This window comes from Erpetoichthys calabaricus, chromosome 2 (assembly GCF_900747795.2).
Source record: "Erpetoichthys calabaricus chromosome 2, fErpCal1.3, whole genome shotgun sequence".
NCBI lineage: Eukaryota > Metazoa > Chordata > Cladistia > Polypteriformes > Polypteridae > Erpetoichthys > Erpetoichthys calabaricus.
In genome coordinates this window covers 3055886-3070393 of record NC_041395.2, presented here as the reverse complement: position 1 = coordinate 3070393, position 14508 = coordinate 3055886, and the positions used below count along the sequence as shown (strand labels likewise).

Sequence of the window (14508 nt, the reverse complement as noted above, 5' to 3'; positions counted from 1 at the left end):
CTGGACAAGTGTGTGACAAGTCACCGTCATCCTACAGCGTCGTTGTTTTCACACAATTGAATATTCAGGTTTTTAGGAGTCCAGAATGGACAATCACATTTATTTGAGGTACAGCAGGAGTATTTCCAGTCATTTCACTTTGCATAAGGGTGATGGCGAGCCTTCATCTTAAGAAGGGATAGCGCTGTGGGAACTTGGCTGATTATAAAAGAGAGGAATCCCCCAAACACCAGTGTGCTCCAGGGAAGTGTGTTCATTGTAAGAACCTCAGTGGAAAGAGGGCTGACCCAGAAGTGCTTCCTGGAGTGTTCAGCGACCTCAAAGGTGCCTTACGACGGCCTCAGCCTCCTCAGTCAGGCTGCCTTGAATATGGGAGGCCAGCAGAGCCAAGAGCTCATCTGGTTAGCCGTGATGTTGTGGGAGGAACTGGTTAACGTCTTGAAGTTCATTAGCTAGCCTGGTTGTGCTTAGGCAGCTCTAGTTTAGGCAGTCTTTGCTATTTTCTACCCGTTACTGTTTTGTTGTTTCTTGCCTTGTACAGTATGTGTTAATTTGCAGTAAAAAATGATCCTTCCAATCCCACATTGTGCTATTCTGATGTATTTCTGACAACCCCAGATCTGTTATACATGTTATATTGTAGATAGATAGATAGATAGATAGATAGATAGATAGATAGATAGATAGATAGATAGATAGATAGATAGATAGATAGATAGATAGATAGATAGATAGATAGATAGATAGATAGATAGATAGATACTTTATTAATCCCAAGGGGAAATTCACATACTCCAGCAGCAGCATACTGATACAAAAAACAGTATTAAATTAAAGAGTAATAAAAGTGCAGGTAAAAACAGACAATAACTTTGAATAATGTTAACGTTTACCCCCCGGGTGGAATTGAAGAGTCACATGGTTTGGTGGAGGAACGATTTCCTCAGTCTGTCACTGAAGCTGCTCCTCTGTCTGGAGATGATCCTGTTTAGTGGATGCAGTGGATTCTCCATGATTGATAGGAGCCTTTTGAGCGCCCGTTGTTCTGCCACAGATGTCATGGTGTCCTGCTAGAAAAGACGTGGCCTTTGTGTTACAGAATTGGGAGGCCTCATCTGGAATACTGCTTGCCACTTTGGTCTTCCCACAACTGTGTGAGGTGGAACTGCAGCAGAGTGAAATTCTGGGTGTGGACACTTGAATTTATTTTTTCACACTTACACAACAGAGAATTAATTGTAACTTTATAGTGGAGTAGATGCTAACTGTTGCTTTAAGATCTACTGCTCATCAGGGATCCATAAAAGCTGCTTAAAGAGCCATGTCTCTTGCTTTAGACACGGTGAACTCTGAACGAGAACGGGTACCAGAGTGGGTCCTGCAATGGAGTTCACATCTGTTTCTTACCTTGTGCTCTTTTTGACTTAGAGCAGAAGTTAGACCCCTTATGACATTGCACGATGCTGAAAAATGAGTTCATACTTTTGTTTTTAGTCGGCTAGATTACTGCAATGCGCTCCTCTCAGGACCACCCAAAAAAGACATCAATCGATTACAGTTAGTTCAGAATGGAGCTGCCAGAATCTTAACTAGGAAAAGAAAAATCTGAGCTCATCACACCAGTCTTAGCGTTATTACACTGGCTACCTGTGTCTTTTAGAATTGACTTTAAAATACTGCTGATGGTTTACAAAGCCTTACATAATCTGCTCCATCTTATATTTCAGAATGTCTGACACCTTACACTCCAAATCGTAACCTTAGATCTTCAAATGAGGGTCTGCATAGAAAAATCAAAAAGCCGACTATATTTCCTTTAGAAGGCTGGTATCCTTCAACATCTGCAATAAGATGCTGCAGATGTTCTATCAGACGGTTTTGGCAAGTGCCCTTTTCTACGCAGTGGTGTGCTGGGGAGGCAGCATAAAGAAGAGGGACGCCTCACGCCTGGACAAACTGATGAGGAAGGCAGGCTGTATTGTAAGCACAGAGGTGGACAGTCTGACATCTGTGGCAGAGCGACGGGCGCTGAGCAGACTCCTGTCAATCATGGAGAATCCACTGCATCCACTAAATAGGATCATCTCCAGACAGAGGAGCAGCTTCAGTGACAGACTGCTGTCACCGTCCTGCTCCACTGACAGACTGAGGAGATCGCTCCTCCACCACACTATGCGACTCTTCAGTTCCACCTGGGGGGGGGGGTAAACGTTAACATTATACAAAGTTATTGTCTGTCTGTATACCTGCATTGTTATCAATCTTTAATTTAATATTATCTTTATCAGTATGCTGCTGCTGGAGTATGTGAATTTTCCCTTTGGGATTAATAAAGTATCTATCTATCACAATATAAGGAGATCACTTCATGGCCCCGACTCTCCTTGACGCCTTCTTGTGTCTCACTGCAACATTAAAGGTACCAGAGGATGAGCAGATGAGAGCTGATTGATGACAGCTCCAAAAACGTGACCCCCTCATGAGACTGACAATCCAGCCATACAAATTACTCACTCTGTGTGGTGAAGCAGTACTCTTCATCACCGACACATTGCACTGTGGTTTGGCAGTTTGGGACAGACCCTGCACAGCATACCAGTCCGTTTGTAGACAGATTCACTGCAAGGAAAAAGAAGAAAAAAGGAATTTTAAACAAAATGAAAAACTTAGAAAAGAACCCGTCTGAATTCCGCTCCGAGAAGTCATCCTCCTTTACTTTGCTGTGTTATACCTTCCCGGGTGTTGACTAAATAATTTGTAATAAAAGTGGCACAGCAGTTAGTGTGCTAATGCTGCTTTAAAGCTCAGGCCCGGCCTATGTGAGAGGAGGCCAATCCCTCCATCGAGCTTATTTGGTCTGCTAAAACCTAAGATGCCCCCTTCATCTCATCTGGACCACTTGTAAGTGTTGTCAAGGTTTCTGCTTCAAATGCATGACTCAGTAGTTTGTTCCCGATTCTCACGGCTTTTTGTATAAAGAACTGCTTTGTGACTTCGGCCCCATGTGACTTTCTCTCTAATTTCCAGTAAAGTTCTCGAGTGTGGAATTCATTTTTTAATTTCTGTTTAACCGGAAGACTTCGGATGGGGTCCGTTTTGTTCTTTGTCCTTCATGTATCTGGCTGGGCCTTTTTGCTTGTGCTTTGCTTTTCCTCCCACATCATCAAAGACGTTTTTGTTAGGCTGCTCCCCATTCGCCTGTTGCAAATAATACAACAAAATTAATTTTATAACAAAGCAGTCGTTTTGTTAAGAGCTCATCATTCTCTGTTTCTCAGTTTCAGCACATTTTTATTGTGATTTTTCTTATTTAAATGTTTGGTTTTCTTATGTGCCATCATAATGTTTATGGTTGCCATGGCCGTTGTTAGGCAAGTCATGTGACCTTTGATAGGGTCATTTCCAGAGGGTGGGATTGGACTGTGTGGGTTCCTGAGCTGTTTCATTGTGTGGTGGGTGTGGCTGCACCCGCTGTACCCGTGCCTACTGCCCAACCTGACCTGACCTCACCTTTGCTAAAGAACAAATCTACATGTTTAGAGTTTAGTTTAGTGTTTTGAGATCCTGGGATGAGCACAAAGGGGTCTGTTACTACAGCGGCTCAAGCCCCTCCCCTTTGCCTTCATTGGCCCTTTTCTCCCAGTAGGGTGCCAGGACATGCCGTCTTTTTGTTTGTGATTTGTTTTTCATTTGTTTTCTGATTATTGTCTTTAATTTAGTATTTGATGATGATATATTGATAGATCTTCATTTTGTGTGATTTTTGTGTATTATTTGGCTGACATTTTATCATCATGGGTGCTGTTAGCCCGATACATTGTGAAATGCAGTGTCTCCCCGTCACTAGAGCTTTACTGGAGGTTGTCTCCTTCCTCGGCCACTTGCCAAGAATGCTGCTGCTTCACTCTTCCACAGCTCCCATGAGGCCTCATGCCTCCCTCTTCACCTCTCACTTCTTACTGGAGTCAAAGGTGACACCATTGACACTCACTTTCCCCACTTCTAGCAGTCAGTCTAAGCCAAGTAGGATAAAGTGGTCGTTGCCCATTCTGCTAGGCTTTACTGGCATACCAGGCCTGTTAAGAAAGCAACTTTACTAGGGATGCAGACATCCAGTTGCATTCCAAACTAAGCAACTGAACATCAGTTTGTAGCAGGATCTGCCTGAACTTTGTGAGAGAATAATATAGAGGTGACAATAGTTAAGTATTTTGCAAATTGAAATACATAATCATTTGTTTTAGAAATGTCTTTTTGATGCTGTAAGAAACAGAGAAAAGGAAACAATAAGCAACACACTTTGCTAAATCTTTTTTACTTTCAGTTAGTTATGATGTTTTCTTTTTTGTATATGAAGTATAGGGCAAGTATTGTAATCATCCAAAAATTCGATGTCGAGACTTTGATGAATCTCAATGTTTTAGACCTCATAGTTTTAGACCTATGTCTGTGTGTCTGTATGAGTGTAAACACGATAACTTGATTAGTATTAGGTATAAAATGTAGATTTCTATCAACTTTTGGGCTATTTCTGTTAAGTTAGGTCGAATGCCTGGTGGGGGGAGTTGGGTCTTCTTGTGGCCTTAGAACCCCTGCAGATTTTGTTTTTTTCTTTTTTTTTGTAGACCTTACTTTATTCTTTGCTACTTAGTATTGCCTAATCTTATTTTTATATTTCAATTTTTTTTTATAAATGTTTCTTTCTTCAACTTGTAAAGCACTTTGAGCTATACCATTTGTATGAAAATGTGCTGTAGAAATAAATGTTGTTGTTGTGGTGGTACTTTACCTTTTATTCATGCAGGTGCAGAGTCCAATTTGTTCAACTTTACTTTTATAATAATTGTTCAATATTATTAATTTGATTTGTTGTTGATGATTCTTTAATGTACAGATAGATAGATAGATAGATAGATAGATAGATAGATAGATAGATAGATAGATAGATAGATAGATAGATAGATAGATAGATGTGAAAATCACTATAGATAGATAGATAGATAGATAGATAGATAGATAGATAGATAGATAGATAGATAGATAGATAGATAGATAGATAGATAGATAGATAGATAGATAGATAGATAGATAGTCTGTGTTGTCGTCTGATTTGACATTTCCGCTCTCACCTGCCGGGGTCCCAGTGTTACACAAATCAGAGCTGCAGCACTCAGAGGCCTGCCTGAAGCTCTCATATCCATTGTTGATGGAGAAGGATTCATAGCACGTCTTTGAGTTGGTGCAGAACCTCTGGAACAAAGAGGTCGCATTGCCATCTGGTAAAAAAGAAACAGTGGTTGTATCACAGAAAGTCTTTCCAAAAGTATAAAGAAGTACGTGAATTTTTGTTTTTGTATCCTTTACATTATTTAAGCCATGCAATTAACATTCTGAAGTGCCAAGGCCCAAAACAGGCAATGCCCTTCTTAAGTACCTCTATAGGTGCAGCTGCATTTCTTAACAATTCAATGTTAGTGACAGACAATCACACTTTTCTACTTTGTCTTTTATTGTTTGATCCTTCTGTATGGGCATGAAAATCCTCTGGAACCAAACAGGCAGTAATTGACACAATCCTCTAACATTTAAATTTGTTTTTGTTATTATTGCTTTCTGTTCCTTTTACACCATACATCTTTGGTTATCTTCACAAATTGGATCTCAGTAATTACAGACCAGCAAGCCCAACTTCTATCCCATGTGAAACAATAGGCAGAAGTAATTAAGAAGACTTCCTCTATCAAAATAAAATATGAAATAACAACCAGCATAAAATAAGGAAAAGGTGAAGGTTAGGGACAGATCCTGCCAAACCAATCTGTCAGAGTTTTTCAAACAAGCAACTGGAGTAATAAGAAAGATGTAAAAAATGTGAAAGAATTTAGATAATGTTAACAATATCGTTAATACACTGACACCGGTGAGTAACTGTAAATGGAAAATAAATAAATGGAATAATTGACCTGAATCAAAGAGTCTCGATTAGAGAAGACCCCGCTCACCAGTGGAGTCCTACAAGGGTCTCTCATCAGATTGTTACTCTTTCTTACTTATATTAAAGGAATTATAAAATGTAATTATTAAACGTAGAACACTTGCAGATAATGCACAAATTGAAAGGAGTTGTCAGCAAATGTTTGAGTTTTGACCTTTTTTTAATTCAATTTGATGATTTTTTTACATGAACTTATTTGACTGAAGCTTTTATCCAAGATGATTTCCAAATTTTGGACATATGACTGATTTCACTTCTTTTTTGTTTTTCCAACTGGAGCACAGACAGGAGCAGTGACTTGCTCAGGTCACACAATGCCAGTAGGAGAATTTGGACCCTCCACCTCAGGGTTAGAAGTTCAGCGCCATAATCACTACGCCACCCTGCCTGCCTATTGCAATTGCTGACTTACTTTTCATGCCCTGTATAATTCTTACCATTGTGATGGTCACATAATTTGAGATGGTTCTTATGAAGGCACAGCCATTTTGTTTTTGTTTTTTTTTTCTGATGGCCATGCCACTGCCAGTCACGTAATCAGGTGCTGTTGCAGTGCTTGCCAGTTCCAAATTGAATGGTAGCTCACTGAGCCTCTCAGCCAAGGTTTTGAAATCATTGTAAAAAATGAACATGATTAGTGTGGTGACAGGCTAATAAAAGAAGGCAAATGTTAGGAAGTTTTTTCACATTTGTTTTCTGATTATTGTCTTTAATTTAGTATTTGATGATGATATATTGATAGATCTTCATTTTGTGTGATTTTTGTGATATTATTTGGCTGACATTTTATCATCACGGGTGCTGTTAGCCCGATACATTGTGAAATGCAGTGTCTCCCCGTCACTAGAGCTTTACTGGAGGTTGTCTCCTTCCTCGGCCACTTGCCAAGAATGCTGCTGCTTCACTATTCCACAGCTCCCATGAGGCCTCATGCCTCCCTCTTCACCTCTCACTTCTTACTGGAGTCAGAGGTGACACCATTGACACTCATTTTCCCCACTTCTAGCAGTCAGTCTAAGCCAAGTAGGATAAAGTGGTTGTTGCCTATTCTGCTAGGCTTTAGTGGCATACCAGGCCTGTTAAGAAAGCAACTTTACTAGGGATACAGACATCCAGTTGCATTCCAAACTAAGCAACTGAACTCCAGATTGTAGCATAATCTGCCTGAACTTTGTGAGAGAATAATATAGAGGTGACAATAGTTAAGTATTTTGCACATTGAAATACATAATCATTTGTTTTAGAAATGTCATGAAAAGAACTACTGAAACGGTTAAGTGAATAAAAGACAAGAATGCATTAGGAGAAAGGTTGATGGAACACAAAAATATACTAGGAGACAATTAAGACATCAGCAGATGTCCTGACTAGACAGTTGTCAAAAGCTAGACAGTGGTGGCTCTGAGGCTAAGGATCTGCGCTGGTATCCAGAAGGTTGCCGGTTCGAATCCCCGTCACTGCCAAAAGAGATCCTACTATGCTGGGCCCTTGAGCAAGACCCTTAACCTGTATTTGGTCCAGGGGTGCTGTACAATGGCTGAACCTGCGCTCTGACCCCAAGGGTTATGCGAAAACGAACAAATTCCTAATACAAGAAATTGTATAAGGCGAAATAAAGAACAAAAAATGGTGTAATAACTAAACCTAAAAAACATGAGAAGAACAAGAGTGCACTAGGATAGACTCTTAAGATAAGATATGATATCTGGGTGTAAGCCCGCAAACCAATCAGAGTAAATGTGCTCATTAATCAACATTCTTAGGTAAATTCAGCTGTTTAGAAAATGGACCCCTGTCCTTGATATTTTTTAATCATTTTGTAACAAATTTCTGAGATGAATCCATTTGCTGAAGACATAAGTAAAGACACAATGAGCAGGTTTCCTCCTGCCTGGGTTCTGACTCAGAGTTTTTATCCAACTTGTTCTAGTAGAGAATAAGTTTCTTTCTTTAATTAATATGTTGTTTTCTTCCACACACAGCACTGATTGGAGGTCGAGCTGAGGCAGTGGTGTGACACATTGGACTCGCACAATTCCACCTCTGCGTCGTTGATTTTGATTACTGACTGACTAGAAGCTGTTCATGGTGGCTGAAATGAACCATTTGGTGGTGGTTTGCATTTCCCATTTGTAGATGACGGCTTGTCAAAGCTATTGTCCGCCAAGATCTGACATTTTCTACTGAAAGTCATTTCCCAGAAATGGTCTAAATGTATAATAAATGAAGAGAAAAGAAACAGAAAAACAAGCTCAACCACATTGCTGCCTGGTTTACATGGCCAAAGGCACAACAGTCAGGCAAGCGTGTCGGCGAGGAGTAAGGCATTTACAAAATGTCACTTGTCACACAATCCATCAAATGGACCAGTTTTGTATTACAACTGGAGTAATGAGGTCTCTGATTCAATGCTCTGCACCTTGTCGATGGGACTGGTATATCACACCCTATTGATGTGTTAACTTTCACATAATAAGACGCCATTAACTGAGCTGGCGTGAGGAGCTCAACAGCCCAATGCAGGGCGCACTGACTGACACCGGGACAGAATGGAGTCAACCATAAGCTGTAACATCCAGGCTTGGGATTTTTTAGGGAAGACATTTAAAAGTATTATAAGAACATGGGAAAGCAAGCATTGTTTTATACTAAACATCAGACATGTGAGGGTTAGGATTAAAAAGATTCATGCCTACATATTCTTTTTCATTTTGTATGAGCTAGAAAACACCAGTATTTTATAAGGCAAAGGTCAGACGTGCCAGAGAGCCAAAGGATGGGCCCCCTCACCTAGAAAGGCAATGTGAACTCTTTGGCAGCAAGTAAGAATAGCCCTCATCAAACAGATAAGACAGACAGAGCGGGGATTGACAAGAATTATTGGTGTTATTAATTATGGGCAGGATTATGGAATGTTAGGAGTCAGATGAAGAAGAATAATGGCTTAAATGATAAGAGTTGTAATAAATGTAAAAGGTGCTATGGGCTGGACACTCATTTTCCCATCTTAAGTGAGTCTGTATGTGCATCATACACTAAATCTTGATTCAACTGCCTGTCCTGAGACTCCAAGTGTCTTCTTTGGGGCTGAGGGTGCCCATTCTGCCTAATCTGCTTCAACAAAACCCACACTGGAAGAACATGCAAAGTCAGGGACCCGAGTTGGGGATTGAAGTCCAGGCTCTGACGTTAATTGTCAATGCAGAATTCTTGTGAAGCTGAAATCACCAATATGACCCACAGGACATCAAATTAAACCCAGTGTGTGTCTGGTGAAGCGGCTCTTCTACTGTGCTGCAGAATGTTTGAAATGTCTTAAATTACAGACACAAATGTTGTCTTAAATTCAACACAACACAACACAATCCAACCTCTGCTCCTTAGGGACAAGCTGACAGAGATGGGAGTTGATTCATACCTGGTGGCATGGATTGTGGACTAACTTAAAGACAGACCTCAGTATGTGTGTCTTGGGAACTGCAGGTCTGACATTGTGGTCAGCAACACAGGAGCGCCACAGGGGACTGTACTTTCTCCGGTCCTGTTCAGCCTATATACATCGGACTTCCAATACAACTCGGAGTCCTGCCACGTGCAAAAGTTTGCTGACGACACTGCTATCGTGAGCTGCATCAGGAGTGGACAGGAGGAGGAGTACAGGGACCTAATCAAGGACTTTGTTAAATGGTGCGACTCAAACCACCTACACCTGAACACCAGCAAAACCAAGGAGCAGGTGGTGGATTTTAGGAGGCCCAGACCCCTCATAGACCCTGTGATCATCAAAGGTGACTGTGTGCAGAGGGTGCAGACCTATAAATACCTGGGAGTGCAGCTGGATGATAAATTAGACTGGACTGCCAATACTGATGCTCTGTGCAAGAAAAGAACAGAGCCGGTTATACTTCCATAGAAGGCTGGCGTCCTTCAATATCTGCAATAAGATGCTGCAGATGTTTTATCAGACGGTTGTGGCGAGCGCCCTCTTCTACGCGGTGGTGTGCTGGGAGGCAGCATTAAGAGGAAAGACGCCTCACGTCTGGACAAACTGGTGAGGAAGGCAGGCTCTATTGTTGCCATGGAGCTGGACAGTCTGACATCTGTGGCAGAGTGACGGGCGCTCAGCAGGCTCCTATCAATCATGGAGAATCCACTGCATCCACTAAACAGGATCATCTCCAGACAGAGGAGCAGCTTCAGTGACAGACTGCTGTCACTGTCCTGCTCCACTGACAGACTGAGGAGATCGTTCCTCCCCCAAACTATGCGACTCTTCAATTCCACCTGGGGGGGGGTAAACGTTAACATTTAACATTATACATAGTTATTGTCTGTTTTTTCACCTGCATTATTATCATTCTTTAATTTAATATTATTTATTGTATCAGTATGCTGCTGCTGGAGAATGTGAATTTCCCCTTGGGATTAATAAAGTATCTATCTATCTATCTATCTATCTATCTATCTATCTATCTATCTATCTATCTATCTATCTATCTACAAGAAGACTGGCCTGGTTTACAGTGGGGCCGACTTGTGCCATCAAGCTTCACGAGACTCCATTGGACAAGATGGCCCGACTTCTCAAAAGGGTCTCAGAGCTGCTTAGACATCAGCTTTTGTCTTCTCAGTTAGCCTAATTTATGCTGGCTTCCCTGATGTACCACATGGATAGAGATCTTTTACTTCTTTTTTGCCCCGGGGGGGGGGATATTTGGTCTCTTTGATACACACATGATTTATCCTTCCTCTTATGTTAGCTTTCTGTTACTATCTCTTATGTTAACGGGTCAGTTTTGACCCGTGTCTTTAATCAGCCATATTACCCTCAAAACAATTATTTATCATCCAATTATTTTCCTCACCTCTTGGTTACTTTGTTACGCTTCCTTGTCCGTTAGAAGAATATTTTTAATATTTTTTGCTGTGACCTCATGAGCTTTTACTTTAACAGCATACCTCTCATTTTCAATTTTAATAAATGATTAAATGAACCTCAAGAGAATTATTTAAATAAATAAAAGGTTGTTATGTTACCTGACTATTACTGAGGGGTATTAGAACACAACTCTTAAATAAATTTGTTATATATATTTTTTATTATAATATTAATTACTATAGTAACATCCATGGTGTTACGGGTCAAATTTGACCAATATATATTTATTTCAAAGAAAAAGGCAAAAAAGTATTTTCAAAAATAACTTTAAAATAAATGGAAAGCTAAACAAGTAAATCTCAAAATGTGGATTTGCAAGGTCAAACAAACAACGAACAATCAAGCAAATCAAACCAATATAAATGAGGCTCTAGTTCCAAACAACGTCTTTGTGTGCAAGAACATGCATGTGCATTTAGATGCATGTGTGGCAAAAAGTGAGACTTTTAGTGTGTTCTTTGCAAATCTATTTTTTGCAGTAGAAGCAGAGTACGTTTGTCTTTCTGTCTTTATTGCTAGGGCAGACCTGACACCTCTTTCTTTTCGAATCAGGTGGCCTCAGTGGGCTTGTGGCTGTGGCTGTGTAGGTTGATGTTGAGGCAGTGCTGGCCGAAGAGGATGCTGGCACTGATGCTCTTTGTGTTGCTAATGGTGTGGACGGAGTGCTACTTGAGCTCTGCAGCTGTCTGACCAAGGCTGCAGCGGCTGGGTCCTGGGACACCCGTTCCCTTCGCTCAATGTGTGCCTTGACAAGGGAACTTCCTAACTCCTCAAGAAACATTCTCCGCTTGTTTTTTCTGGTTGAGTTCCACCCTAGGTGGATGTGGGTCCACAACACAAATGCATTGTATGCAGACACATCTAGAATGTTATAAAACACAACCATTGGCCATCTCCTGGTCATTCTCTGGCAAGTGTAGGTGGCAGTCAGCTTGTCCAGGTTGTCCACTCCACCTTTGTTTTTATTATAGTCCAAGATAATTATGGGCTTTTTGTCACTTGCTGATGACACAGCTGTGTCTTTGTGAAAAGTGGACATAAGTGTCACACTCCGGTGTTTTTTTGGACAATATGAAACAACCGTGGTGGTGTCTGTAAAAGCAAATTTTGAAGAAAGTGGAGCCCTGTCCTTCACCTGCAAAATTTCGGCAGGCAGCTCAGGTTTTTTTTTACTGTGCCCACCATGGTAAGTTTCCACCTGAGAAGTTCTTGTCCAAGGTCATAGCTGGTAAAGAAATTGTCAAATGTGATATTGTGACCCTGCAGTCCAGTAGTCATATCGAGGACTACACGTTTTCCTTGATTTTTCTCAGAAATGCCACTTGCATGTTTGCCTGTGTAAATCTGCAGATTCCATGCATAGCTGGTTTTTGCATCACAGGCTGCCCAAATTTTTATGCCAGATTTCCCTGGCTTACTAGGCATGTATTGCCAGAAAGGGCATTTTCCACGGAAAGGGACAAAACGTTCATCTACTGTTACCTCTGGCCCTGGGTTGAACATCAGTGGAAGGAGCTGCACCCACCTTTCCCAGACATCCCTGATGGGAGCAAGCTTGTCAGATTTTTCTCTAGTTTCTCTCTTGTCAAATCTAAGGACTCTTGATATCATTCGAAATGACTGAAATGACATTGTTGCCCGGAAAATATTTCTGCCTGTCGACGCATCCCAGAGACTATCAGTGGCCTCATTGCTGGATTTGTAAACACCAGCAAGAAGAAGAACACCAATATAAGCATCCAGGTATTCCTCATCAATGTCATTCCACATGTCGCCATGAACCTTTTTTCCTTCAAGGTTTGTCATAGCAATCATGACTTTCTTTAGTGACAATGGCATAAACAGACCAAAACATGCCTTGATGTCACTTACTCTCGTCACAGCAAACCTTGTGATTCCAGGGGTCATTTTGATGACATTTGCAGCAGCTGCCCTGCCATGTAAGTCAGGAGGTACTGAGCTCCAACAGATGTTACCACTTTTGGATTTGAAAGTTTCAGCAGGAGTGAGTGCAGCTTCAGCATCGGTGACCTCCTCATCAGACTCATCAGATGTGTCTGTACCTTCTGGTAGATACTCTACAATGTCTTCCTCCTCGGAAACCTGCTCATCTGTATCACTATGCTGTTCTGTGTCCTCTGCCTCATTTTCAGAAAAGATCTGATCCAGAGCTTGGCTTACTGTAAATCTTCTTCTCATTTTTGACTGCTGCAAACAGGAGATGTGTACTCTGCAAGTCACCAACGCTAAACTAAATTTGTTTTATACAAGCCTTCCATGTCTGAACAGGTCTGTCTTTGTTTGTTTGTTTTGTTTGTTCAGGTAAGGAGACACACAGGCAAAGAGAGAAGCCCCTCAAAGTGTGTTTAGGATTTTGGTTTTGACCCTAACTATTGTTTTATAACCTTAAATTATAACTGGCTCAAAACTGACCCTACCAACACAAAGGGAATCATTTTCACCAGAGCATTTTATAATTTAGTACAAATGTTTTTTTTTTGTTTTATTTTAATTAAATACAGATTCCTGACAAAGTCAAAAAGCCTTGATGCAATAAACAAAATTAGGTAGTAGTTTTATGCATTTAAAAAGTATAACGGGTCGGTGCTGACCCTAACACAAGAGAAAGGTTTTAAACAAATTAGAAATAGATAAAGTTAAAGTAGGAAGCTAGACCTCACAGTTTAAGTGGTCTCTGGGCCATCAGGAAGAGAGAATGGGGGATCAGATTGTTATTGAAGAAGGAGCACCACGAGGTTCAAGGGAGCACAGGCTGTTGAAAGCTGGCACCCCTCTCTCACCTTAAGTCCAAAATATAGTGGGTCTTTAAGAAGCAAAAAGGAAGAGAATGGCAAGTTACGAGAAGTTCAAGATTCTCTCAGCAAAATGACCTTCTGAAACCTGCTTTTTGAAACTAAAAACGCCCATGAGCTGTTCCCTCTTTGCGTGGAGCTGGACTTGATAAAAACTCTTCTCTTTATAAAACCCGGAGCTGAGATTCAGTGAACCAGTCTGAAGACTGAGAAGCAGATATCACCTCAAGAAGGGAACTTCAGCATCTAAGCTCTTTTGTCCAAAAGAGCAACGCTCTCTCCTATGAAGTTGCAGACGACACAGCAAAGGGCCTGACTGAGGAAAGCACAGCACACTGCAAACGAGGGTTCATGAAGGAAAGAGAAAGCAGGCATTCCAACACAAGAAGAATCCTCCACTTGAACCTGGACCAACAACAGAGCAACAACTCCACACAACATTGTGGCATGAACTTAAAGACTTAAAGGTGTTGCAAAACTATTAGTCAAACTCTAAACAAGCAGTAAACAGCCGGCCTTGTCTGCATCTTATCTGCCAATGTATATGCAGTTAGATTTCCGTAATTCTTGTGTTTATCAATAAATTGTATTATTCTGCTCCTCAAAAGATATCCTAGAGACGGGCATGAGTTTAATAAAATGGGAACACAATCATAGAAAGGGCATGCAGGGCTGACAAGGTAAGGCAGCAGCAGCCATTTATATTAACTAAGATATGAAAGTGCGTAGATCATGAAGCTACTCAACAGGGGGCAAACCTG

General features: G+C 41.0%; 1 protein-coding gene across 1 annotated transcript in view; it reads right to left on the bottom strand.

The window, feature by feature from the left end:
* Positions 1–2482: 2482 nt before the first annotated feature.
* The window catches only part of LOC114669452 (lymphocyte antigen 6D-like), a 35098-nt gene continuing 23072 nt past the window's right edge, over positions 2483–14508 (bottom strand). The window contains exons 3-4 of the mRNA XM_028825675.2: positions 5130–5276; positions 2483–2619 (exon numbers count right to left, since the gene is read on the bottom strand). Of these exons, the coding sequence (XP_028681508.1) occupies positions 2507–2619; positions 5130–5276 (260 nt within the window). The 3' untranslated portion in view covers positions 2483–2506. The remainder of the gene's footprint in view (positions 2620–5129; positions 5277–14508) is intronic.